Raw genomic sequence first — 26389 nt, forward strand, 5'->3', positions numbered from 1 at the left:
GGAGAACATAAACAATTATTATCAGCTTCTGGGGAATGCAACAGGGGCACCTATTTTGATTGGTGATTGGTTCATGTTCCCATGTTTATAATTAAGGGCCAATCACAAAGTGTAAGCCAGGGGACTGAGTCCTTGGCCACAGCTTTGTTGGGATTCTTTTCTATCTCTTCCTAGCTAGCCTAGCTGCTCTGCAAACCTCTCTCCTTATTCTTTCTAGTATAACTATAATGTATTATATCTTATATTAATAAATTCAGCTTTCTGATTCAAGAAACAAGATTCACCGTCTCTCTGTCACCAGCAGCGCCCACTCAGGCGCGGTAATATCTGGTGACCCGACGTGTCAGAGCAAAAATTAATTTAATAAGACCAGAGGAGCAAAATTGCTGCACTGGGTAAAATCCTGTATGTGTGGCATTTGATGGTTGGTTGCTTTGAAGTGACCAAAGAAAGTGGATTCAAGCCAGGAGCTGAAGAACTGAAGATCCTGATTTGGACAGAGTTCACAGCCAAGGCTGACCACAACAGAACCTTCTTCTGGAAAACCATCAGGAAAGATGATGGAAAAGGGCAGCAGACCTGTGGAGCTGGCCAGAGCAAGCTGGACTCTTTTAGAAGGTACTGTGGGCTTTTCTATCCCTGATGAACCAGCCCTTCATAGCTTGTGGCTGTTCGTTTGGCAGACACATGCCTTGCCAGAAGAGATTCAGTTCTCCGCTTCAGAGGAAAAGCTTATTGCCCTCTGGAAATATTGGTGCAGAGAAGATGGTTGCTTTTTGTCAGAAACAGATATCTATGGGTTCTTTCGATGGGCAAAGCTTTTTGGGTTTTTTACTGATGTCCTGTACGCTTTAGATGTTTTCGTCTGGGAGTGCATGGACTCAATTATCCAGTGCGTCTACAGTCAGGGACGCGTGTTGCCTTCTATCTACCCAGCATTTATAAAGCTTTTCCCAGTCCTGAAGCGCAGAGCAGCTTGTTTTCAATGGATCTCTAACTGTTATGGACAAGCTCCGTTTCCACCGCCCTTGGCAGAAGACCCCATGGGTGATGACTTTGGGCTTTTCGCCCCCCCTGCTTCGCGGCGCGGGGGGCTGAAATTTCGCGGCGCGAAGAAGTTTTTTTTACTCTTGCTCCGGAGCATGCTCAGATGGAGTGTTGTCCTCCCCCCCCTTCTCTCTTTCCGGGGGGATGGGAGTGGCCGCTCAAGCCAGCGCCGGCCTCTCAGACTCCGCCTCCTTCACACATCGGAGCGGCACCGGTCTCCGAGGCTTCCTCCACGCCCCTGCTAGAGCCGTCACTCCAGGAGGTCACGCCCGCGGTTTCACCGGCCTCCCCGCCCCCGCCAGAGCCTGTGTCGGAGAAGGCAGAAGAGAACAGCACTTTCGGCGATTGACCTGTTGCTAAGCAACAGCGATGCCCCGCCGCTTCTCCCGGCTCCGCTGCTGCCTGTTTGCGCTCCGAAGGAGACTGCGACTGCGCCTCTGCAGCAGACCCCGGAGTCAGCGGCGGGGCACGGCGCCGGCCCCGTGTCGTGCCTGCCGCTGCTTTCAGGGCTGGGGGACGCGGCGGAGGTGGGTTCTCGCGCATCCCCGCCGCTTCAAGCCGAGACAGTCCCAGAGTCAGCAGCAGAAAACGGCGCTGAACCTGCGGGACTCTCGGAGCAGCCCGCGGCTGATCCCACGATCAGCGTGATTCCCTCCTCGGCCGGCTCCTCCGTGGCCAGAGTCACTGCCGCGTTCCAGGCCAGCCCCAGCGTCATCCACAGCCCCGTGGGCCCCCACCCTGGCCCAGCGCCCCCCATGGTCAGCCCGCCAGCCCCGGGCCCGCTCCAGGAAGCGGCCCCGGAGTCTGGTCTCTCCTTCAGTGGAGCGGGGGCTGCCCGCCAGCTGACTCTTGCGGCAGTCCAGCTGCCGGCTTTCAAGCTCGGCGGTTTGGGGGGTGGTGTTTCGGTTGCTGTCCCATAGAGGCTGCCATCTCTGCCGCCCATCTTGTGCCCTAGCGGCGGGGGGGAGGGGGCTCCCGAAAGTTCTGCCTCTGGTCCCCAGCCCGGTGGGGCTGGTGACATGTTGCTGTGGGAAACAAACATTCCCAGACCCGAGATGAAGATTCTCGGGGCAGCTTCTATTTCCCTGCTGCTGGCATGCCTCAGTGGTTTAGGGGAAAGGAAGCGTCTCACTACCCGTGCTGCCATTGTACTGGCAGCAGGGTTCAGGCCTGTGGATATGCAGAGCCTTCCTCATGGGTTTGGCCTGGGCCGTTGGGCTCAAAAAATTCCTGGGCTGGTCCCACTGCGTGGCCTCCTTATGTTTTTGGGGACTCTGGTTTCTCCTACCGGTCCTGGTCCCCCTGTGTGAGCCAGTTTTGGGGTTCCTGGTTCAGCATGGGCCAGGGCCCCCAGGGCCTTTCCTTGTCTGGCACTGCTCTGCTTGGCTGCTGCTCTTTTGTTTTTCAATAAAAAAAAAAAAAAAATTAAAATTAAATAAAAAAGATTGAAAACAGCGGGCAGCAGCTCTGAAGCATTGAAGGGCCAGAAAGGACATTCCACAAACTGTTTAAAAATTGTGTTATGACTGTCAATGGTTTTTTGATAACTATTGATGGGATTCCTTTTGCAGCAAGTTGTTTTCAGGACCAAAAAGGACTCTCAGATATTCCAAGGGAAACAACTTTGGCTCTTGGACTGTTCCTGAAACTCAGCTGCATGGACTCAAATTCTCTTTGCATTGTATTTTGCATTTTTCTTATATTGTGGCATTGTTCTAGTGATTTGTTAGTTATTGTATATTCTACAGGTAAAGAAATTTCCTGTTCATTCCACATCAGCATTTTTTTTATTTTATACAATTTAGAAAGGTGAGATGTCGCAGACATTTTTTCACAGAAATCCTTTATTTCAGATTTCTGTGTCTTCTTGAAGGCTGAAGCCTCAGAGGAGAACATAAACAATTATTATCAGCTGCTGGTGAATGCAACAGGGGCACCTATTTTGATTGGTGATTGGTTCATGTTCCCATGTTTATAATTAAGGGCCAATCACAAAGTGTAAGCCAGAGGACTGAGTCCTTGGCCACAGCTTTGTTGGGATTCTTTTCTATCTCTTCCTAGCTAGCCTAGCTGCTCTGCAAACCTCTCTCTATATTCTTATTAGTATAGTCATAATGTATTATATATAATATCTTAATAAATCAAGCCTTCTGATTCAAGAAACAAGATTCACCGTCTCTCTATCACCAGCAGCGCCCACTCAGGTGCGGTAATACTTTTCTTCTATCATTATTCTACCTATGACATCCCCCGGTGTGTCCTTGGACCCACATTGTCACAACTGACCCACGGTTCCATGAGGTTCCCCTGTGTCACCATGGTCACTGTCAGAGGCTGGATGAGATCAATGTCCTGAGACACTGTGGGATGAGCTGTCAATCAGTCACACAGTGGGTACAGTGCTAACGCAACCTGATTGCCTGTGTGATCAGAAATCCCACCTGGGGGAGGCTCACAAGGGCCTGGGGGCTTAAAATATAGAGCACAAGGTGAGCCCCTGGTATGGACTCTGCCCTCTCCTGGGGTTTGTGTCTCACCCACACTGGAACCCTAGGAGCTGTTAGTCATATATGTGTCTTTCTATAGAGCTTCTGTCTTTCTGTCTCTCTCTCTTTCTTCTTGTTCTAATGCTCTTTATATGGAACATTTTTGGATACCCTAACAGCTTACGTGTTTTAATGTTTCCAGGATAAATGGGCTAAGTTAATGAAGTTACTGCTATGATTAGTGTTTTATGTGTAATTTGATGTTGCGTTAAATCCTATTCCAAAGTTCTTGATTTTTTGCACTTTGCCAGTAGAATTTTGTGTCATTTTGACCTCTTACAAATATCTGGCTGGTGTTTTTCCTGTGCACCAAATTTGAGTAAAGGTGGCAGATGAATTGGTGAGTTGGCACGCAAGCCCTGAATGGAGCTCCGGGTGCGTGGAGGATCGGGGCAGTGTGAGTCGCGCACAATCCCTGCAGTGGGGGGACACGGGTCCCTAGCGTTATTTAGGGTGCCCCGAGTACAGCGGCAGCACTGAGTAGAGCCAAGAGGGCCCCAGTGCCCAGGGTGGAACGGCGGTGCTGGGGGTTCAGGGTGCCGCCCTTCAGGTAGAAACCGTAAACCCACTGAAGGCCCCTGAGGGGATTGGGGTCACAGGGCAGGGCAGGGCTGGGCTTACAGGGCAGGGCAAGGCTGGACCTGCCCCTTCCTCCCCCACACACAAAATGTTTAGAGCCAACAATCTCCTCCAGTCTGTCAAAACAGGCAGTGTTGGAGGTGAAATCCCAATTGTGGCCATGGGCACCTGGCTGAGAAGGACAGTTCTTTTCCATGGGAAGGAAAGCACAGAGCCTCAAGGTTTGGAAGGCAAGTGAGAGCCTCAGCAGGCCAAGGCCAGCTAGATTGTCAGTAATTGCAGAGTTTGGATTTAGGGAATTTTGGAGGTGGAAACCCAATCTCAGCCATGGGCACCTGGAGAAGCAGGACAGTTCTTTCCTTAGGAAGGAGAGCATGGAGCCTTTCCCAATGTTTTGGGGACGGATGAGAGGTGACCCTTGTGAAACCACTGCCAGACAGACTTGTCCTGGCAATATTCCTATTGGAAGAATCCCTGGATATAAGGACCTTTGGAGGTGAAATCCCAATTCTGGCCATGGGTGCCTAGAGCAGGAGGACGGTTCTTTTCCATTGGGAAGGAAAGCACAGAGCCTCAGTGTTTCAGCAGCAGATGAGAAGTGACACTCAACATGCAAAGGTCAGTTGGACCAGTCAGGCAGTCTATGGGAGGCCAAAGCAGCCAGACTTGTTTTGTGTTCCCTTGGTTTTGTGGGGCTCCATATTGTCACAATGGTTCCTTGGATCCATGGGGCCCCGCAGTGTCAGAATGGTGACTTGATTCCATGGGTTCCAGCAGTGTCACAATGGCCCCTTGATTACAAGAAGACCTGCAGTGTCACAAAGGCCTCTTGGTTTCACGAGGCCCCACAATATCACAATGGTCCTCCCAGGATCACAATGGTCTCACTGATTCCATGAGGCCTCACAGCGTCACAATGGTCTCTGCGTTTCCATGAGTCCCCTGAGTGTCACAATGGTCTCTGTGTTTCCATGGTGCCCCTCAGTGTCACCATGGCCCCTTGGTTCCATAACACCCCAAAGTGTCCGAATGGTCTCCATGGTTCCATGCAGACCCACGCTGTCACAATGGCCCCTTGTTTTCATGAGGCCTCTCAGTGTCACAATGATCCCTACATTCCATGGAGCCACACAGCATCAGTACAGTCCCCATGGATCCATGAGGCCCAGCAACATCACAGTGCTCTCCATGATTCCATGAGGCCCCACAGTGTCACAATGGTCCCTTGTTGTCACAGGGTCCCACAGTGTCACAATGGTCTCTTGGTCTCACAGGGCCCCACAGTGTCACAATGGTCCCTTGGTCTCACAGGGGCCCACACTGTCACAATGGTCCCTTGGTTCCATGGGCCTGTGCTGCTGCATTCCCCCCTCCCCTTCTCAGGCCGCCCTGCCAGCTGAGAAATGCTCCCTGGGCAACAAATGCTCGCCTTGGCCAACAGCCCCTGGGCTCAGCTCCTCTGCAGCTCATCACAAACACTGTCTGCTCCAGGCACTGCTGCTGCCCAACCAGCTCCTGGTTCCTATAGGAGCAGTCCTGGGACCTGTTTGTGTTCCCTGAGCGGCACAACATCCCTGTTCTCACACTGCCAAAGAAAGCTGCTGATGCCAAGTGCGGCCAGGATGAACCATTGCTGGGACTGAAGCCCCTCTCTTGGGGCCCTGCAAACAGCGCTCCAAAAGGAGCCCTTGGAGCTCTCCTGGGCCAGCCACTCCCTCTGAGTGGGGCCTCTCCCAGCCGGGAACTCTCCCGTTTGCTGCACTCGGGGATCCTGAACAACAACAGAGCCTGGGCCGATCCCCCCACTCCTCCAGGGTCAACCCTTCACCCGCTGGGGAGATGCCAAAGGACCCACAGTGAGCATTTCCTGCCCTCAGGGGAATTGCTCACAGGTGCCTTGCACTGACTCTTTGTGTCTGTGTGCACACAGGAGTACCTGTGCTGGGGAAATGTGGCAGAAATGCTGCACTCTGAGGGGCTTGAGTGCCTTGGATAGCTGAGTCAGTCAGGCCTGTAGGGAAGGTTAAATCACAAGGCCTAAGTGAAGTTAAATGCTGCTGAGAGGTTTTCTTTTGCTAAGCAGTTACCTTTAGTATAAGTTTTATGTTAAGTTCAATATTGTTAAGTGTTATTCCTCTGTTAAATTTTGAAGTCATAGGTTTAAGTTAGGTTACATGCTGTTATACTCTGCTCTTTTGCTAAACTGTGAGGTTGAAAGTATCAGTTAAGGTTAATGTATAAGTAAAGTCCTGTTAAGTTTGAGCTCTGTTAAGCTTTCAGGCCATGTTCCTTTTATCCTTGCCCTTGCTGTCCTTGTGTCACTCACACATGCACACACAGGGACAGTTCCAGGTTAATTTCTGGTTTTATTGCCTGGATTCTGTTTGGTTTTGTAGTTGCTTTGTTTCCTTGGTGTGCCTGAAGTGTCCAGTCAGGAGCAGAGTGACTCTTTCCAAGGAACTTTGTGCTGCTGTCCCTTAATATTAAATCTGGTTTTGGCTGATCCCTTGCCAGGGGTTTTTCAGCGCTCTCAAGGCCTCGTTTGTAACAAGGTGAAGGAGCCCTGGCCCAGGCTCTGGCCCTGGGGGACACGGGGACGCTGCCGGGGGGTCCCTGTCCCCCTGTCCCACCCCCAGGGCCCCGTCCCCCCGTCCCCGTGTCAGGCTCTGGGGTCGATCTCGTGGAACATCCTCTGGGGGAGGCTGCAGGGCTGGGGGACCCGGGGGGACAGGGGACCCCGCTGTGCACGAGCAGGGTTGGACTGCTCTGGGGGGAACTGTGAGGGGGGCCGGGGCAGAGTGACCTCCCCAGTGACCTCACACAGCCCCTGTGATGTCACATTGCCCCTGTGATGTCACACAGCCCCTGTGATGTCACACAGCCCCTGTGATGTCATGCTGCCCCCATGATGTCACACAGCCCCTGTGATGTCACACTGACCCTGTGATATCACACTGACCCTGTGATATCACAGAGCCAACTCTATGTCACCCTGTGATTTCATACAGCAGTGCTGTGACATCGCAGAAGACTGATGTCACAAAGTCACCCTGTGATGTCACAATCTGGTCTGTGATGTCACAGCCTCCTCTATGATGTTACACAGCCACCAGGTGAGGTCACAACCTACTCTCTGATGCCTCAGAGCCACCCTCTATGAGAGCAGACACTGCTCTATAGCCTCACACCCTGCTCTGTGATGTCACAGCAAGCTCTGTGATGTCAAAGCCAGCTTTGTGATGTCACACAACCCTCAAGAACCCTTAAGAACTCAGTTCTATTGAAACACTGAAGTTTCTTGTACTTTGAAGAGATCCCTGTCAGGGACACCACAGGGAAAGTGTCCCCAGGTCCCAGGCAGAGCAGAGAACTGGAGGCAGTGATGACAGGTGGGGACAAAGAGAAGCCAAGTCTTGGTGCCCTGGGGCACAGCAGGGTCTGTGCCACCAAGGGCTGTGAGGAGACACCTTGTCCTGAGGCACGGGGGCCTCCTGGCACAGCCCCAGCCAGGCTGGGCACTGTCAGCCCCTTGTCCTGCCCTCAGCATCCTCCCCTAGCCCACATCCCATGGCCTCAAGGATCTGCTGGAAGGAGTCCCTGCGGAGCCTTGCTCAGGAATGGTCCTGGGGGCTCCTGAATGCTTCCAGGGACTGCAGGTTTTTCAAAGGACTTTGGGTTTTGCTTTTGCCTTGGAGTCTCTGAGAGCTTTGTGCAACCATGGCCTCTAATTATGTGTTGCAATTAGTCCTTAGAGAGGCTTTGTCAGTAACACCACTCAGTGGGGCTCATAAATGCTTCAAGGTACTTCAGTTCTTTTAAGGTATTTGGTGTTTCCCTTGGGATAGACTCTGGGAGATATTTGTCCAATCATGGCCCCAATTATCTGCGTTAATTAGTCCCTGGAGAGCTTTGTACTGACACGAAATGGGGCTCATTAATGCTTTGAGACACTCAAGGTGTTGAAGGTACTTTAGATTTTCTTTTCCACACTGTCTGAGAGGTTTTTGTGCCATCCTGGCCACAAATTCTCTCCTCCAAGGAGTCCATGAGGAGCCTGTGTTGGAGAGGGACCTCAGAGGGAGCCATGAATGCCTGGAGACACTTGGGGTGTTTCCTCTGCCTTTGACTCCTGGCAAGGTTTGTGCAATCTCCTCCCAGGCCCTGAGGTTCAAGGGCTCACTCCAAATGCACAGTGAGGCTCATGAGGATCAAGCAAGTCCTGACAAACCCTGGCTCTGCCTTGATTTCCCTCTGCTCCAGTGTAGTTCATTAGGAGGTTTTCCTTTGACAGTTATGGAGAAATAGTTCAAAGAGCTTCCAGGAAATATGTAGTCCTATTTTAAAGGGTGTCTTTTTATTGCTGTTCTTATTACACAAGAGGTGATTGCAGCATTCAGTGACTGATATTGATCCAGGGACTCTCCTAAGGAGCCCTGGCCTGCTCAGAGAAGTGGTGCCTTGAGCTCTGAGCCAGTGTGGACAACCTTGCTTCATATTTCCCAAGCCCATGGTCTCTCTCCTCACTCACCTGGAACCTGCTTTGCTTGGAGAAGTGGCTGCACACAGCCAAAGAGGGATTTTCCTTCATTTGTTTTTGAAGCAATCTAAAACTCCTGAGTTTCCCCATTGCAAACAGACATCCTCCTCAACTGTGTGCCAAGCCCAAGCTGCCACCAGAAGCACTCCAGACCTGCCCTGGGCCAGCTGTGAGGGTGCATCATCATCCCAACATGCAGTGGTGCCATTGCAAGGGACTGTTGCCATGGACACTGCAAGGACCCCACTGCTGGGTTTGGGTGCCATGGCAACCCCCATCAGTTCAGGTTTCCTTGGAAACCAGCCCAAGGAGCCATTTCTGCAGCCAGGTTCCATGGCCACTTGCCTGCAGAGCTGTTGCTGCCCTTGGCTGCCATGGCAACCCTGAGGACAAAGCGGTGCCAGGGCTGTTCCAGGTACAATTGCAGTGACACTCGTTGGTGCCACCAGGTGCCATGGCAACGGCCACGGGGACCAGTCCTTGGTTTGGTGCAATGGCAACCAATGCCCGGACCCGTTGTGATGGTTGGTGGCCATGGAAAGCTGCCCTGGGCCCTTGCTCAGGGCTGGTGTCAGTGCCCAGAGCCAGAGGGGATCCCTTGCTGGGGGCTGTGCCATGGCCACCTGCCCTGTGCCGCGCTGGCCGCTCTGGCACCAGGAACCAGCAGCCACCGGCACTGCCAGGGCCAAAGGCCAGGTCAGCCAGACAGAAAGGGGCAGGGCTGGGCACTGTTTCCATGGCAACCGGCACTGGGGGGACACCTGGGTCACCTGGCCTGGCAGTTGCCATGGAAACCCCCGGCAGGGACTGAGGGCACAGCCCCTGGCACTGAGACACTGCTGGGCCGGGTGCTGAGCACAGCGCTGAGCACGCAGAGATGGTTTTGTTCTTGCTGAGCTGCAGCACAGCCAAGGCCTGTCCTGCCCCTCGTCCAGCCACGCTGGGGAGGGGCTGGGGCTGCGGGGGAGCTGGGCAGGGGACACAGCCAGGACAGGGGACCCCAACTGACCCCCGGCATAGCCCAGACCAGAGCACATCATGCTCAGGGTATTGGCAGGGGGGAACAGGGAGGAAGGGGCGAATTCTGGAGTGAGGGCTTTTGCCTTCCCAGGTAACACTTAGGCAAGAGGGAGCCCTGTTTCTCCAGTGGGCAGGGTCACTGCCAAAGACACAGACACCAACTGAAGGAATTGTGTCATTTATATCATGCACAGCTGCAAACATTTACAAAAAGATAAGCTCAGCAAAGCACATCATCATTAGCAAAGAATTACAAAAGAAGCTCAGCAATCCATCATAACCCATCATTATATTTTGATGACCAATCCCTTGGTGAAACACCAGAGGTGTTTTTGGCAGGCAAAGATTCTGGCTGACTATCAAGGTACACCTTACAGACATCAGTAGTACTTTAGTGACACCATTCTTCATTCTTTTTTCTCAATCTCATTCCAATTAGGAACAAGAATTCTGTTGTGCCTGGAGCTGGCACCTTTTTAATTCCAGAATAATGCCCCCAGGCCCTTTGCTGTTCAGCTTTCCCATGCTGTCTGTGGCTAACAAGGCTTGGGGGGCCCTTTCCCCTCTGGCTGGAAGGGGCCGGGTCCCAGTGCCTGAGGGGCACCCAGGCTCCTGGATGGAATTGCTGTGCAAGTCCCTCAGTGTCACAGCAGCTTTCCCGTGGAGCCCCGTGGATCAGAGCATTTTCCACAGGGGCCCTTGGGGAAAACAGGGAGATCTGGTCTGGCAGGATGTGTAAAACCATATCCTGGCAGATCTACTTGTTCTCACACAGAATCCTTGGCTGCAGGGACACATTCCCATTGTTCCTGCCCAGGGTTCAGGACGCAGAGTTGTCTTTCCCAGGAGCTGCTCCTTCAGCTGCCTCGGGAGGGCCTTTTGGCCTCGGGACCCACACTCTGGCTCCATTATTAGGGCTGCTGCCCCCAAACCCTTTATCTGCACAAATGGTGGTGACTGGAGGTGGATCTCCTGTTTTCACAATCGTTCTTAAAATTGCAAAATCAGTAATTGTGCTACCCTGTCATGGGGTTGAACAATCCAATCTTGTTTGTTATTGTTTACAGAATTACTGTAATTTCTCCTTGATATTCTGCATCATTTCCTCCTGCCATGACAGGAACACTTTGCAAGGCCAAGCTCCAAGGGAGCAGTTACCAAATCAAAGTGTCCTGAAGGAATCTGAATTCCTGTTTCAGGATTGATAGCTCTCATTGGCTTTGAATTTTTCCTAATGAATTCCAATGCATGAAGGCCCAGCCCTGCAGCCTCTGGGCTGGCCCTGCCAGGGGCCATCACAGCCAGAACAATTTCCCAGGCACCCCAAGTCTCACTGCCCATGGTTGGATTTGCAAACTGGGGGCAGCCGTGCACAGCCAGGGGGTTTCCATTTCCCCAGTGGGCCATTGTGAAGGACATGGAGCACATCTGGGAGATGGGTTCTCCATGGGCAAAGGTTCCCATCTCCTCATTTTTCCAACTGCTCTTTTAACAACCCCTTCACCCATGCAACCAATCCTGCAGCTTGTGCATAATCTGGTAAATGAAAAACCCTGCAGGCAAAATCACTGTATTTTTCACAGGAACAGACAAAGCACTCTGCATCACAGTATCAGCAAACCCTGTAAAAATAGCCAATTTCCTCCCTTTCTCCTTTTTTCATTGTATACAATCTCAAAAAGTTGACCACTGACATTAGGGTCCTGGCCAATCCTGTTCTGTAGAGTATTTAGTGTTACATCCCTGAGCAGCCAAAGCTACCAAATTAGTATTGTCAGCACTATTTCACATTATTATATAATTTTATACATAGATAGTGATATAGAAATATAGATAGATACAGACATAAATAAATACATATAAATAGATATATTGAAGTCTTATTATACTATAAATACATATATAATTATTATGTATATAGATATTTCACTTGCACAAATGCATCTGAGCTCAAGACTAAAACCTTCTTCTCTTGCTCCATGTGGGAGCATTCCAACCATAATTGTTCCTTCTGAAGGTGCTGTTTCCTATGTACTCTTTCCTTTTCCATATGCAATTATTGGATGCATTTGAAGCCATCCAGGGGTGCAGCTTCTTTTACCCGACTGCCCCACTACTCCCACAGGGCTCCAACCTCAGCCCACTCCAGAGCCAGGGAACTCCAGGGAAGGGCTTCCCAGCTGGGTATTTCTGATGGGACTGATTCCTCACATTGACACTGAACAAGTGACATTTTGTTGGCATCTGGCCAGACTGAGCCAATTTTGTTTTACCAGTGGCCAAAGTCAGCACCAAAGACACAGACTCCAACTGAAGGAATCAGTGTCATTTCCTGCAGTTCAGAGCAGCAAAGAATCACAAAAGGAGCAGCTCAGCAATGCACCCAAGCATCCCCACCAAAGATTGCCTGCAGTGATTAACAAAGATCCAGCAGCATTTACCCTCAGCCTTTACCATCCCCCAGACCCACACAGCAGCTGGGGAAGCTGTCACAGCCAAGGGCTGCAGAGCCACTCCTGGACACTGGGAATTCCTGCAGGTGCCTCCAGCCCCAGGAGAGGCTCCAACCCCGCTGGGAGAGGGCCCAGCTCTGACAGTGCTGAATGAACAAACTGACAGCACTGCTAGTGTGGCAACATCTGCTTTCATCCTCCTCTTGGGTCCCTCCCAAAGCCTGGCCAGGGCTCAAGGAGGAACCAAGGGAGCTGACTTTGACCATACAGCCCCAAACAAGGCCAGATGTCAGATTTCATGGCCTTGTCTGGCTTCTAAATACACAAAGGTCAATACATGTTTCACTAGTGAGTGGCTACATCTATCACAGGGCTAATGACCATGCATATTTCATCAGGGAGCAGATACAAAGATAACCTTTGGTTGGAAGGTTCATCCAGAGGCCACCTTTGGCTCAGGGCCTGCTGTCCAGGCCTCACTCAGGGCTGGTGTCCAGGCCTTGGCACTTCAGGGACGTGGTTTAGTGCTGGGCTTGGCACTGCTGGGTGACCGGCTGCACTGGGTGAGCTCAGAGGGCTTTTCCAACAGAAAGGATTCTGTGATTCCATTATTATATCCACTGCATTCAGCTGGGTCTATTTTAGCAGCATTACTTTGCTCCAAAAGTTCCCTCTTGCCCAGCTCCTGTGGCCTGAGCCTTCAGCTCCTTCAGCTCCTGGTGCTGAGCTGCTCATGCTGAACGAGACGGCTCAGAGAGAAGAACACAGTCCATGCAATTCCTTCTGGGACACGGAGAGGGGAGGCTGTGCAAACAGGAGCATTGTTTGCTGTGGCCTCCTCCTCTGCCCTTCACACCTTTCAGCGCTTTGAACCAGCCAAGAGCTTTCTCTAAGAGTGCAATGGAGCAGCTGCTCCTGCTCCCAGGCCTGGCTCTCTCCAGTCTCTGCCCTTGCCTGGTTCTGTCCCTCTTGCTGTGCCCTCTGTTCCCCCAGGGCTCGCTGGCTGCTGCCCAGGACTGTGGCACTGGCACAGATCCAGTGCTCCAGAGCCTCCTTTCTGTGCCCTTGCAGCTGCCTGGGCACAGCAGCCTTTTCCATCTGGAAGCTCCCCATGCACAGGGAATGCCCAGCTCCGTTCCTTGCACAGCCTCCAGGAGCCCAGGGCTGCCATCTCCAGTCCCTGCTGGCCCTGGGGGCTCCCAGGTGCCTCAGGCTGCTGTGACACCGCTGCACACGGGAGGGAAGAGGGGCAGGGGCTGTGCTCAAAGTCAGCTCCATGTGCTGCTGCTGCTGCTGCTGCTGCTGCTGTGGGGTCATTTGTGCAGCCCTGTCTGCCCAGAGTCAGGGATCAGATCCTGCCAGTCTCTTCCAGCCCTGGCTGCTCAGAGTTTGGGCCTTGGAGCCCCAGGTGGCCAAAGGCAGCTGCTGCTGGTCCCTCTGTGTGCCCGTGTTCAGCAGTGCTGCTCCATCAGTCTGTGCCCAGCAACGGGGAAAAGCCTCAGCCCTGCAGGGCCAGGAGCTGCTGGGCTCTGCCTGAGCAGCTCAGCCAGCAGGAAGGGAGCTGCTCCACACGGGAACCAGGAGCAAAGGACATTCCTTTGATAGGACATGTTTTCGATTTAGAGGGAAAAAAAAGGAAAAAGGAAAAAAATAGGTAAATTGTAAAAGATAAGAATAAAATCCAAGTGTTAGTGAAAAAACATAACACAATATTAGTGAAAAAACCAAAACATAAATGCAAAGATACATTCTTTGCATTAAGAGGTAAATGATCTTTTTCAAAAGAGAACTCAGTTCTTTACATTGTAAATGTGCTGATGGCATGGATCCATCTTACTGACCTCAGCAGCCTCTTAAAAGATTTTGGGCTTTGTTCCCAACACTGGTATTTGAAATTGTGCTCGAAGCAAGAGGAAATTGCTTTGTGCCCTTCCAGCTCCAAGCAGGACTGGGAATGGAAACTCTGTCAAAGCCCAAATCCTTTAGAAGATGACCTTCCTTCTCACCCTGCGAATGAGCTGCACATTCCCTTTGAAACTGCCAGGAGTTTCTTAGAGTCACAAAGTCCCACTTACGGCTTTTTGCTCTGGTTTGGAAGTGCAGAAGGCAATTCTCCATCCACCAGCTCCAGACTGCACTGCCTCAGGAGCACGGCCCACTCGCCAGCTTTGGCCCACTCGTGGCACTGCTAGAGGAGGAACAAAGTGCAATTGCACAATTCCAGCCAATAAAGAAGGAAGAATGGGACAGACAAAACACCCTGTGCAGATCCAGGCGTTCAGCTGGGACTGTGGAGAGTTTGGGTCCTTGCCAGTTGGATGTGTGTCCCCAGCTGCAATCTCTGGGCCTGCAGCAGAGTCTCACTCACCTGCCAAAGCAGAAAGCTCAGGCGCTGTGCTCGCAACGGGCTCGTCTGATGCAGAGCTGTCAGAGCAATGTGAGGGCAGAGCCAGCCCAGCTGGGCCCAGGGCTGAGCCCAGCTGAGCCCTGGCAGAGCCCAGAGCAGCCTCAGCAGCCGCAGAGCCCGGCTGCAAGGAGAGAAAGCAGAAACCGCCCGTCAGCTGAGGGCTCCTGTGCCCTTGTGCCAAGGCCTGCGGTGCCCAGGCCATGCTGGCTGTGCCCAGAGCTGTGCCCAGAGCTGCCCATCCCTGCTGCCTTTGGCACAGAGCAGGAGGGCAGGACATGTGCCCAGCCTGCAGCCAGCCACGGCACATCCAGCCCTCAGCAGCTGCCCAGAGCAGGATGCTCCTGTGCTCGCTGCCAGCTCCCAAAAGCTCTGATCCCACCCTGCCAAGCACACAGGGACCCACCTCACGCCAGCCACGGCTGCAAGAAAAGCTGCTCCCAAACGATGTCCTCAGCCTTCTCCAAGGCCATGGCCCATCCATGCCACAGCTGCTCCCCAGCACTTCCCCATCCACACTGGACCACCTCGAATGCTTCCTCTGGAATAACAAACAACACATTATTGAAAAGAGTTTAGAGACAAAAAGGGAAAAAAAGAAAAACGGTAAAAACTCTTATCTCTGTCAGGCCCTTGAGGAAGGCCCAACCCCTACATGGTAGGGAAAAACCCAGCCATGGCTGTGAGAAACCCACACTTTCTCTCTTCCCCCCTGCACTGCCCCCCCAAAATCACGGTGACCCCAAAGCAAACAAGGGCAGTGGAGCAGCCCAGCCCTTCCTTGCCTGCACAGCAAAGCAGCTGTGCACAGGTTCTGGAGTCCCACCTCTGCTCCCACCATGGGCTTTGTTTGTGTCGGGCTCGCTGCCCCAGCCCCAGCCCGGGGCACGGTGGGTGCTGGGGCTGTTGGCAGGGCCAGGAGCCCACTCCCATTTCGTACCCACCCCAGCCCATCCTCCCAGCCCTGCCAAAAGCAGCTGGGCAGCCACTGAAGAATGAGTTGCATCTGCCCCAGCAAAGGGGGAGCCTTTGGTTCCCCGCCAGGCTGGGCCATGCCCAAATCTGGCAGAATTTCCCTGGGTGGGGACTCACCTGCAAATTCCCTGTGGAGTTTGGCTTTGAAGAAGGTGCCAGAATCAAAGTCCATCACCTTCAGCCTCCCGTGGCCAGGCTGAGAAGAGCTTGTCATTACTGATGTCACCCTTGCTGTCTCCAGCAGCAGCAGCAGCAGCATCATCCCCACCCGGTACAGCTTCTCCAGGGGCTCCTTCTCCTTCCCTGGGGGCAGACCAGGCTCTCAGGGCTCTGCCCAGGGCCCCAGCTGTCAGGGAACCAGGACAAGCAAAACCAGCTGGGATGGCGGCCACCAGTGCTGGGCAGAGCAGCTCAGCTCCAGCACAAGGGCTGCGTGTTCCCATCCCATGACCCCGGTGCTGTGACACTGGCAGCACAAAAAACTCTGGGTTCCTTTGCTTCTGACTGCCAAGGCACATGTGGAGTAGGAACTTACCAGGGCTCTGGATCAAAGTGTGCCTGTGGCTCTCTCCCTTCTTCTATGGCAGAGGAATATCCCACATCCAAGGATCACAGAACAGGTCTTCCAGTGTGGGTCTGTCCAAGGAGTTCACGGATAAACACCACCTGATCAGGTCTTTGCACTCTGGGGAGAAAAAGCAGAAACTGAAGGTCAGCCAGAGAAGGCTCCTGTCTGCTTTGCCCCACTATTCCCATGCCCAGGCCATGCTGGATGTGCTCAGAGCTGGGCCTAAACTTTCCCATCAATTCCCTGTTTTGGAGGAGAGCAGGACATGTGCCACCTCCTCAGCAGCTGCCAGAGCGGGATGCCCACGACCCCGCTGCTGGCTCCCAGCACTGGCATTCCCCCCGTGCCCAGACAAGAGGATCCACCTTGAGAGAGCCGTTGTGGCAGCGGGAGCTGGCCCCAGCTGAGGTTCTGGCCCCTCCTGAAAGGGTGCTCCCCGCAGACCGTCTGGTGCAGCAGGATGCCCAGGGACCAGACCGTTGCTGCCTCGCCATGGTACCAGCCAAAGTCGTTCCATTCCGGGGGGCTGTACGACAGTGTTCCTATGGAATACAGATGGAGTTCATCAGGGGGATGCTGCTTCTCCCAGAGCCTGGCCCCAGCATCCCTGCACCTGCGGGGGCTGCATCAGGGGCACACAGGGTGACCACTGCCCTCTCGCCAGCACCTGGGACTTGTGCACAAAGTTAGGGTTGGAAAAGAAGCCTCTGGTGCTGGAAGAGGGCAGCCCTGGCTAGGCTCAACCATGACATGTAAAGGAAAAACCCACTCCATGCTGGGGAAAAAACCTGCCCATATCCTCCCTGCCTGCACTGCCCCAAAAATATTATGAAGCCAAGGCAAACAGGGCGAGTGGAGCAGTCCAAGCCCTTCCTCTCATCTGCACACCAAAGTGGCTGGGGCACAGGTTCCGCCCTCCCTCTCTGCTACCCCCACCCACGGGGGGTTTGGTCGGGCTGGCTGCCCCAGCCAAGCCCCAGTCCTGGGCAGAGTGGCTGGCAAAGGCTGCCAGCAGGGCTGGAAGATGGCTGCCCACCCAGCCCTGCTCTAAAGCAACTCAGCTGAAGATTCAGTGCCCTGACTGGCAGCAAAAGGGAGAATCCCCGCTGCCACAGCCAGCTTGGGCTGGGAGATGTTGGGCCATGAGATGTCAGCAGCGGGAGCACAGCCCTGTGTAGGCTCACCTGCAAAGTGAGTGTAGACTGTGTCCTGCAGGTAGGTGCCACAGCCAAAGTCAATCAGTTTGGCCTGCCCGGTGTCCAGGTCAACCAGGATGTTCTCTGGCTTGATGTCCCTGTGCAGGACCCCGCAGCTGGTGCAGTGCCGCACGGCCTCCAGCACCTGGCGGAACAGCTCCCGCGCCTCCTCCTCGGGCAGGAACCGCCGTGCCCGAATGAAACGCTGCAGGTCCTGACACTGCTCTGGCCGCTCCAGCACCATCACGATGCAGTTGGGGAGCTCGAGCCACTCCAGCAGCTGGACCACACCGGGGAAGCCAGTAGACACCTTGGTCAGCAGCACAACCTCCAGGGGTGCGCTGGTGCCGTCGGGCTGCGGAAGGAGCACGACGCCGTCAGTGGGGCCGATGCCGTGCCGGGCCTGGGGAAGCCCTCAGCCAGCCCGGGATGCTCTGCGCCCTGCGCTGGCCCCACGCCCGCTCTCCCTCGGGGCGTCCTGGCGGCTCCCACCGTGCCGGGCCCCGGCTCATCCCCGGCCGGCAGCCCCGGCTGCTGGCCCCGCTCACTCACCAGCTCGCCCCAGTGCCGGACGCGGTTCCGTGGCACCCTTTTGATGGCCACCTGCAAGCCAAGGGCAGCAGCGGGGTGAGCTCGCTGCCCGCACTGCGAGCCCCATCCTCCGCTCTCCGCCCTCCTCCTCCTGCATCCCCTCCTCCTCCTGCGCCCGCCGCCGGCCCCGCCGCTCACCGGGGCGCCGTCCGAGAGCCGCGTGGCCGCGAAGACTCTGCCGAAGCCGCCGCGCCCCAGCAGCGATCCCAGCCGGTACCGCTCCTGCAGGGCCTCCTGCGCCGTCCCTGCGGGCGGGACGCGGCTGTCAGAGCTCGGCCCGGGGCCAGCAACGGCCCCCGAGCGCCCCTCACCCGCCCCGGGCCGGCCATGCCCGGGCGTTCGCTCCCAGGAACGCGGCACGGGAGGCTCGGGGCCGGCGGCCGCGCTGCCGAGCGGCGGAGCTCGGGCCGGGGAAGCCGCAGTGGAGGCGGCGGGAGCGGCCGCGCCGCGTGTGTGCTCCGCGGGCCCCGGGAGAAGCCGGGGCCGGGGCCGGCGCCGGGGCTGTGGCCGGGGCCGGGGCCGAGGTCGGGTCGGGGGCCGGGCTCGGGCCAGGCGGAGCCGAAGGGCGGCGATGCCGCCCCAGCCCCAGGCACTGATGCCCGCCCAGCAGCGCCACCGCCAGTACACCCAGAGCCGGGCGGAGGCGAGACCGCGGCGGGACGGCCGGGGCCGGGCACGGGGCAGCCCCGCCCGGGGCCGGGGGCGGGCCGGGGGCATGGCCCTGCCCTGCAGGGGAGAGGGAGGCGGGGAGAGGAGAGGGACGCCGGGCAAGGGACCCCGAGAGAAGGGTGCCCGACAGCGGGAAAGGGAGAGAAAGAGAAAGAAGAAGAGAAAGAAAAAGAGAAATAGAAAGAGTGCTTAAAACTATCTGTTTGCTGCTGCTGCTGTCGCCGCTGCTGCTGCCGCCGCTGCCGCCGCTGCAACTGAAGCACCGGGGCCGTTCGTCCCCGTGTCCGTTCCCCGCTCGCCCCACGAGCCCCACGTTCGAGCCCCGCGCGCCCCGGGGACAGCCCCTCCGTCTGCCCAAACACGGGAACTTTGCAGCCTTGAGCCCAAATGCAGAGCCCTGACTCCTGCACACTGGCACAGCAATCCCCTCGCTCGCTGCTGGGCATTGTCCTTGCTGAGGGGCAAACACTGTCGGGCCACCTTCCCGTGGGGTAGGATTCCCACCTGAGCCCAGCACTGCACTTACATCTCCAGTGTTGCTTTGCAGTAAAAACAGGGGAAGGAAAACTGTGTGTGGCTCATGGTATTTTAGTGTCTAAAAATCACTACGTCATCGATCTTAGATATGAGATGCATCTGGAATTACTGGGATGCAACATGAAAAAGGGGAGCATAGAAATAGATAAGGGAAAACATCTTAGATTGTTTCTTTCATTTTCATTTTACTTCTGGAAAGCTGTTTCAGTTTTCCAGGAATCTCCTCCTGTCTGCTCTCCCCAAGAACCTCTCATGGAGAACGAGGTCAAGTTTCTGTTGCAAGATTTTCCATCAGGGAATTATGCCACATGTGAAGTTTTCATTGTGACTGTTCTGGTTTAGGGCAAATTTTGGGAGGAAATCTCCAAAAGGGGTCCATCTAGAAAGCAAGTTCAAGCGTCCCCTCCCCGACTAGTTCAGGAAAAGACTTCCCTTGAGAAAAGTTAAAAACCCCAGTTTGTTTAACAAGTAAAGTATTCACAAGCATGAAAAATGAATAATATTAAATAAAACCTCGGACAGTGCTGAAGAGATGGCAAATTCAGAAGGTCCTTTTTGTGGGTTGTAGTTGGCTCCCTCGGTCTCTTCTAAGTCCCTCTGGTGCTGGAATGCAGCGTCCCAGAGCTCGGGGGGCCACAGGTGTGAGCTGCTGCTGTCGGTGTTTGTCTGGGTTTTCAGTCCAGAGCAGGTGTAAACAGTTCCAAGAAAAAAGAAAGTCACAGTCCAAGGAACTTCCCTGCCCCAGCTAGCTAAAAAACAATTGCTAGACATGGGCTGTGAAGGCATCAGGAAGTTTCCAAGTCTGAGCACTGGTGGTCTCAGCTAACACCAGAGCTGGATGGTGCTGGAGCCAGAACCTGCAGATTTCCAAATTTTGGCTTTCTGTGCCAGCAAATCGCTGGACTTGGGCTGTGCCAGCACTAGGAAGTTTTCAGATCTGGGCACTGGCGTTGCCAGCAAACACCAGATCTAGGTGATGTCGTTGCCAGTGATAGAAATCTGCTGGATTTGTGCTCTGCTGGCACTGAGAAATTTCCAAATCTGGGTTCTGGCTACATGAAACGCAAGATGTGGGTGGTGCCAGAGCCAGTAAGAGGAAGCTGCCACAGGTTTTGGATTTCTGTGCCAGCAAATTGCTGCACTTGGGCTGTGCCAGAATAGGGAAATTTCCAGATCTGGGCACTGGCAGTGGCAGCAAACAGCCCATTTCAGGCTCCAGGCTCCAGGCAGGACTGTATCTGGATGCCTTCCTCTTTGTCTTCCTTCTTTCCTTCCTTCTTTCTTGGGATCCTGCGGCCAGCAAACTCCAGATTGTGCAGTGCTGGCAAGGGGAAATTGACAGGTTTTAGCTTACTTTGCCAACAAATTCTGGACATGGGTGGTGCCAGAAGAGGGAAATTGCCAGATGTGGGCACTGGCAGTGCCAGCGCACACCAGATCTGGGTAGGGAATGTGCCAGCACCAGGAAATTGCCAAATGCTAACTTTCAGTGCCAGCATATTGCTGGAATTATGCTGTGCAGGAACCTGAAAAATTCTGGATCTGGGCACTTGTGGTGTCAGCAAACACAAGACTGGGTTGCTGTAGGTACCAGGTATTTGCAAGGTTTTGGCTTTCTTTGCCAGAAATCACTAGACTTGGGCTGTGCTGGCACCGGGCAATTCCCGCATCTGGGCACTGGTGGTGCCAGCAAACACCGGATCTTGGCATTGCCAATGACAGTAGCAGGGAATTGCCACATTTTGGCTTTCTTGACCAGAAAATTGCTGGACTTGGCTCTGCCAGAACAGGGAAATATCCAGATGTGAGCACTGGCAGTGGCAGCAAACACCAGGTCTGGGCACCTGTATTGGCATCAGGAAATTGCCGGATTTTGGCTTTCTGTGCCAGCAAATTGCTGGACTTGGGCTGTGCCAGGACAGGGAAATTTCAAGATCGGGGCGCTTGTGCAGCAAACACCAGATCTGGGTGGTGCTGGTGGCAGCACCGGGAAGCTGCTGGGTTCTGGCTTTCTTTGCCAGAAAATTGCTGCATTTAGGTTTTGCTGGCACTGAGAAATTTCCAGATGCTAATTTTCTATGCCAGCAAACTGCTGGAATTAGGCTGTGCAGGCATCTGAAACATTCCTGATCTGGGTACTGGTGGTGTCAGCAAACCCGACATCGGGTTGCTGTAGGTACCAGGTCTTTGCTTGGTTTTGGATTTCTTTGCCAGCAAGTTGCTGGACTTGGGCTGTACCAGAATAGGGAAATATCAAGATCTGGGAACTGGCAGTGCCAGCAAACACCACATTTCAGGAAGGACTGGATCTGGACCCGTTCCCTCCCTGCCTCCCTCCTTTAGCAAGGTGCCAGAGGGGCTGGACAGCAGCCAGACAGAAAGGGACCTGGGGACACTGATGGACAGCAGGCTGGACATGAGCCAGCAGTGTGCCCAGGTGGCCAAGGAGGCCAATGGCTCCTGGCCTGGCTCAGGAATGGTGTGGCCAGCAGGAGCAGGGCTGGGATTCTTCCCCTGTGCTCAGCACTGCTTGGGCAGCACCTTGAGTGCTGTGTCCACTTCTGGGCCCCCAATTTAGGACATGGAGGGGCTGGAGCGTGTCCAGAGAAGGGTAGCAAGGCTGGGGAGGGGTCTGGAGCACAAGTCCTGTGAGGAGCAGCTGAGGGAGCTGGGGTTGTTTATCCTGGAGAAGAGGAGGCTCAGGGGAGACAAGGCGGTTTCAGGGCACAGGGTAGACTTGATGATCTCCAAGATCTTTTCCAACCTTGCTAATTCTGGGATTCTCTGGAACTACCCTTGGACCAGTTGCAGGAGGAGCTCTAGGCCTCCTCTTCAGAAGCTCCAGCAGCCCAGGACCCTCAGCTTCTCCTGCCAGCCCCAAAGCCCATCCTGTCAGTCCTGCAGAGCCTCTGCAGCTCCTCCTCACTGCCCAGAACAGGGAGCCCCAGAGCCAGACACAGCAGCCCAGATGTGCCCCCCTGGCCTGGGGTGCCGCTGGCAAGGGAGCAGCACCAGGCACTGCAGGAGCCTGCAGACAATTGATCTGAAGGCCAAAGCTCCTTAGCTCCTTCTGAAAGAGCAGGAACAGTTCCTCATTCCAGAGTGGTGGAATGCTGGGCACCGCAGCTCCGGGTGAGGACTGGACACAAGTTTGCTCCCACTGAGTGCTGGGATGGGTTCTGCAGGAGCTCTGGGCTCCTGTGCTTGCCAGGCACAATGAGGAGAGAAGGAGCCAAGTCCACTGATGTGGGAAATGGATTTGTAGAAAGTTTTTAGAGCCTAATAGAAGGCCCACAAAGTATGAATCTGTATATAAATCTTGAGACAAGAAATGCTAACTTAAAAATTTCCATGGAATAGGACAGATATTGTTGAGAGAGAAATGCAGCTGGAAAAAAGTTTCAAAAGATGGCCTTGCAAATAAGATTTTGGAAAAACAGAGCTATGAAAGATGCATTGTAGTGGGACCCACAAAGAGTAGTTTTAAATAATTGGCTTTAAGGCATCTACAACATGGCATGGCAAAAGGCTGATAGACCAAGAAACGCTTATAATGTATTATAATTAGGAAGTAATTGGCTTCTGATTGTGATGGCGCGTATTATAACATCTGTATTGTCTCACCATTCTCATGAGACTGAAAATGGAATAGAAGTTTTTAAAACACCTCTCAGTTGCCCCATCTCTAGGTCAAGAAAAGAGTATTATCCAACACACTGACACACCTTTTCCTCAAGCATAGCCCAGCCTGGACCAAACACACTGAAAGGTTTCCCCTGTGGCCCATGTCTCGAAACATCAGGTCTGCTGTTTGACAACTCAGGTTGGTTTGGTGTCAAGGAGTTCCCTCAGAAATACTGGGTTTGTCTTCCTCTGTGCCTTCCCCTCAGCAGCCTTGGGGATGCTCCTGTGTGAAGCCATCTGTCTCACACAGTTTCAGACAACTTCAAACAGGATACTGTGCAATAAGTCGTCTCCTCTAAAGTGTTCCTGCAATCCCTTTCCAGCAATGGGAAATTATTACTGATAGATGAAAAGTGGAAAACCCCCAACAGTTTAGTATCAAACAGAATCCCCCATGACACGCGTTCCAAGAAGGCGCCGGGGTCTCTCTCGGAAGAACAGGAGCTGTCATGGAGCAGTTCCAGCAGCTGATGGAAGCTCGGGGACTCATCCGGTGTCGGCTTTCTCCCACGGCAGAGCTCCATGGGGCGGGCAGGGCAGTGAAGCAGCTGGGCTGGAGCCCCTCGCTGCCTTGTCTCCCCAGCGTGGCTCAGCCCACAGACTCTCGGGCTGGGAGCGGGGCCGCTCCGCTCCTGCCGGCACCGTGTCCCTGGGCTTGGACAAACAGTTTCCTGCCAGGAGAGCCCTGCACACTGCTCCACAGATCTTTCATAAAGGCCCAAACCAACTCCAAACACTCTGTCTGCAGCAGCTTTGCACAAAGGGCTGCAGCAATCCGGGACAGCTGCAAGTGAGTGTCGGAAGGCTCTTGTCTTGTTCCTGCAGGCAGAATTCTTGATGATCTGATGCAGTTTTATTCAGATGTAACATGAGAGCGGAGGTTTTTTGTTAAAATATTTCATGATGAGTAACAAGCCTTGGGTGCATGAGGTACAGGACTGACATGCCAAAGCATGAGCATATCCTCCAAAGCGGCCAGTCTAATTGTCCATTTTATTACTCTTGTAATTACTTCACACTAATGAGGAAAACCAAGCTCTGCTTGGAGGCAAAACAGGCATGGGATACACTACAGTCCCTCGCAGGCTCAGCAGGGCTGGCAGTGACACAGCAGGCCGTCTGCTTCATTGTGAACCACTACAGAGCTGCATCCCAATCTGGTTTATGTAGCGTGGTATTATTAAGAGCTCCTTTTCTGCATGAGACACAAAAAGGAGATTCCAAATGATCTTCATGCAAGCATGCAGTAAAGAACTGCTTCTGCTATCCTAACAAAGCATTTGCTTTGGCAATTACACTCTTCTCATTCATCTTTTGATGCAGACACGTCAGGTTTTCTCTCACACCCCTGCAAGGCTGGCAGTCTCTGTTTCCCATTTCCTGTTCTTCCCTAGAGATGGTGCAGTGGCTGCTTTGAAACAAAAAGCCCTGAGATCTGGACAGCTTGAAGGAGCATGAAATGCTAATTAAGTGCTCATATTGGTAACACCCAGGTCTGCACTGCCCAGTGCTCTGCAGCAGCAGCAGCAGGACCATGCATCATTCCTGCTGGTTGATGTTCATGTTTCTGGTGTGCAAGAGCAATGACTTTGAGGAGGGACAAAAATGCCCCTCTTCAGACAGTGGGTGTGCAAGGAGATGTGAAGTTTCACAGCCTTTTCTAGGATATTTCAGAAAGATCTAAGAGAATATTGTGGCATGGGGTAGGTCCCTAATTTTGTCTCCAGAGAAGTCCCCAAAGGGCACATTGACTCTGCTGCTGATGGCAACCCCATAAGCTCATGGACCAGTTTTCCCTGCAACGTTCCACCCTGCCTGGGCTTTGCTAGGCCGGGACTAGACCCAGAGCTAAGCAAACACAGGCAGCCAGGTGACATTGTGTAACATCAGAAGCTGGCAACCATGAGGACTTTGCTGTCAAAAGGTTACAGCTTGCACTGGGCCCAGAAGTGTTTTACCCTAATGCAAAGCAAATTGAAATGTGAAGTTTAAAAGCTTCAAATGACTATGAAAGGAAACTTCAGAATAATTTCTGGAAGGGCAGCATTGTCAATGACCATGCAGCCCACCAACAGCTGGAGCTGAATCCAGAATTGCTTCTTCCAGCTGTGCAGGAATTCATTCCGCTGGCAAGCACTGGTCCATGGGAACAAATGATCCCCTAGCTCTGGGCTGAATGGCACCCAGGCTGCAGTGCAGATTTGAGGAACCCTTGTCACTTGTTATTGGCCTCCCAGGGCACTCATCCTTCTGCAAACAAGGTGCAAACAACACAGCTGCACTGCTGTCCCGGGTAAATATACATACAGGTGACTTTGCCAAAGCAGTGCATCATTTCCCAGTGAAATACATGACCTCTTCTTACCTATGGAATTGTGATTAAAGACACCTGTGAGCCAGATCAGTGGGAGATTGCAAAGGAGCAAAGCTTTGGGATTTGGGCACACTTCTCTTGGTTTCTTTGCTCAGGCCTTTGGTGAGCACAGAACACACCTAGGTAGAAAACCTTTGACTAGACAGGATCTTTTGGATCCATTGTCCCTCAAACAGGTCAACAGGTGACTGTTGTAATGCTAAGTAACAAAGAGCAGCACAAATGACACAAAGATAACATGGCCAAAGTGGAAGAGGAGAGGCCCAATGAGGAAAGGATGTGGTGAGACACTGGCACACTGAGTGAGCTGCACTCCCATAATCTCTACGCCAGCAGGTCCTGGTCTCACATTCTCCTCTTGGTTTTTTCGATTTTGTTTATTTATTTACTTTTTTTTCATCATCAAAATGAAATATATAGAACTAAAGACATGTAATCAAAACTTAAAGACAGAATCAAAACACATTAATTCCAAACTACATCTAAAGATCAGAACATATGTACATCTATAACTATGAAGCCTAACGCATCAATCCTTTTCTTCAAGCACTCTCCATACAGGCAGCAGCTTCTTCCTGAGCTTGGAGGATAGAGAGCTCTTCTGGATGGGAGACAAGGACTTTGTGGGTGAGAGAACATCGGAAGTGTCCCGAGACAACTTCTCGGTAAGACCATAACCAGTCAGATCTGCAAAGCGGAGACACAAACTTTAACAGAGGCCTCCATGCAAACCTGAAGCATCTGAAGCTCTGTATTTCATGGGACACATTTCCTGGAGATGTGGAAACAGCTGCACAGGGAAACATGGTCCTGCTGGCAGACACTGAGGCAGGCCAGGGCAAACCCTGAGCCACTTGCCCAGAGCTGGCACAGGCCCAGCCTGGCCTCTGGGCTGCCCTGGGACAGCAGGGAGCCCAGAGCCCTGTGCTCCCCAGGAATGGCTCAGCTGCACACGCACCCTCCTGCTCCTCTGCCTGCCCCACAGCTCAGCAGCCCCACAGCTCCAGGGGCACTGGCAGCAGCACAGCTCATTGCAGGGGCACATGCAGGGCACAGCTGTTCCCTGGCAATGTGCACAGCCTCTCTGGGCTGCCACAAGACCCTTCCTGCCAGCAGAGATTGGCCCAGCTTCCCCCTCACCTCTGTGTGAGGCTGAGCCATGACTGCCTTCACCTTATCCTCCATCTGGAGCTGCTTCAGGCCCCCCAT

The 26389-nt window shown here is 53.5% G+C and overlaps 1 protein-coding gene across 1 annotated transcript; it reads right to left on the reverse strand.

The window, feature by feature from the left end:
* Nucleotides 1-16139: 16139 nt before the first annotated feature.
* On the reverse strand, nucleotides 16140-26389 carry LOC131561680 (serine/threonine-protein kinase pim-1-like). Its single transcript, XM_058811059.1, has 6 exons — nucleotides 26321-26389; nucleotides 18055-18642; nucleotides 17878-17928; nucleotides 17314-17680; nucleotides 16495-16671; nucleotides 16140-16246 (listed from the first exon to the last, which is right to left on the reverse strand). The coding sequence occupies exons 1-6, from the start codon at nucleotides 26387-26389 to the stop codon at nucleotides 16140-16142; spliced, it is 1359 nt and encodes a 452-aa protein (XP_058667042.1).

This window comes from Ammospiza caudacuta, chromosome 10 (assembly GCF_027887145.1).
Source record: "Ammospiza caudacuta isolate bAmmCau1 chromosome 10, bAmmCau1.pri, whole genome shotgun sequence".
Lineage (NCBI taxonomy): Eukaryota > Metazoa > Chordata > Aves > Passeriformes > Passerellidae > Ammospiza > Ammospiza caudacuta.

Excerpts from the sequence above, each read along its gene's own strand:
- LOC131561680 (XM_058811059.1), bottom strand. The coding sequence starts at position 26,389 with ATGGGGGGCCTGAAGCAGCTCCAGATGGAGGATAAGGTGAAGGCAGTC. Across the intron at positions 18,643-26,320 it reads TGGCTCAGCCTCACACAGAG|GGCAGGGCCATGCCCCCGGC; the intron begins GTGAGGGGGAAG and ends TCTCCCCTGCAG. Across the intron at positions 17,929-18,054 it reads GGCTCTCGGACGGCGCCCCG|GTGGCCATCAAAAGGGTGCC; the intron begins GTGAGCGGCGGG and ends CTTGGCTTGCAG.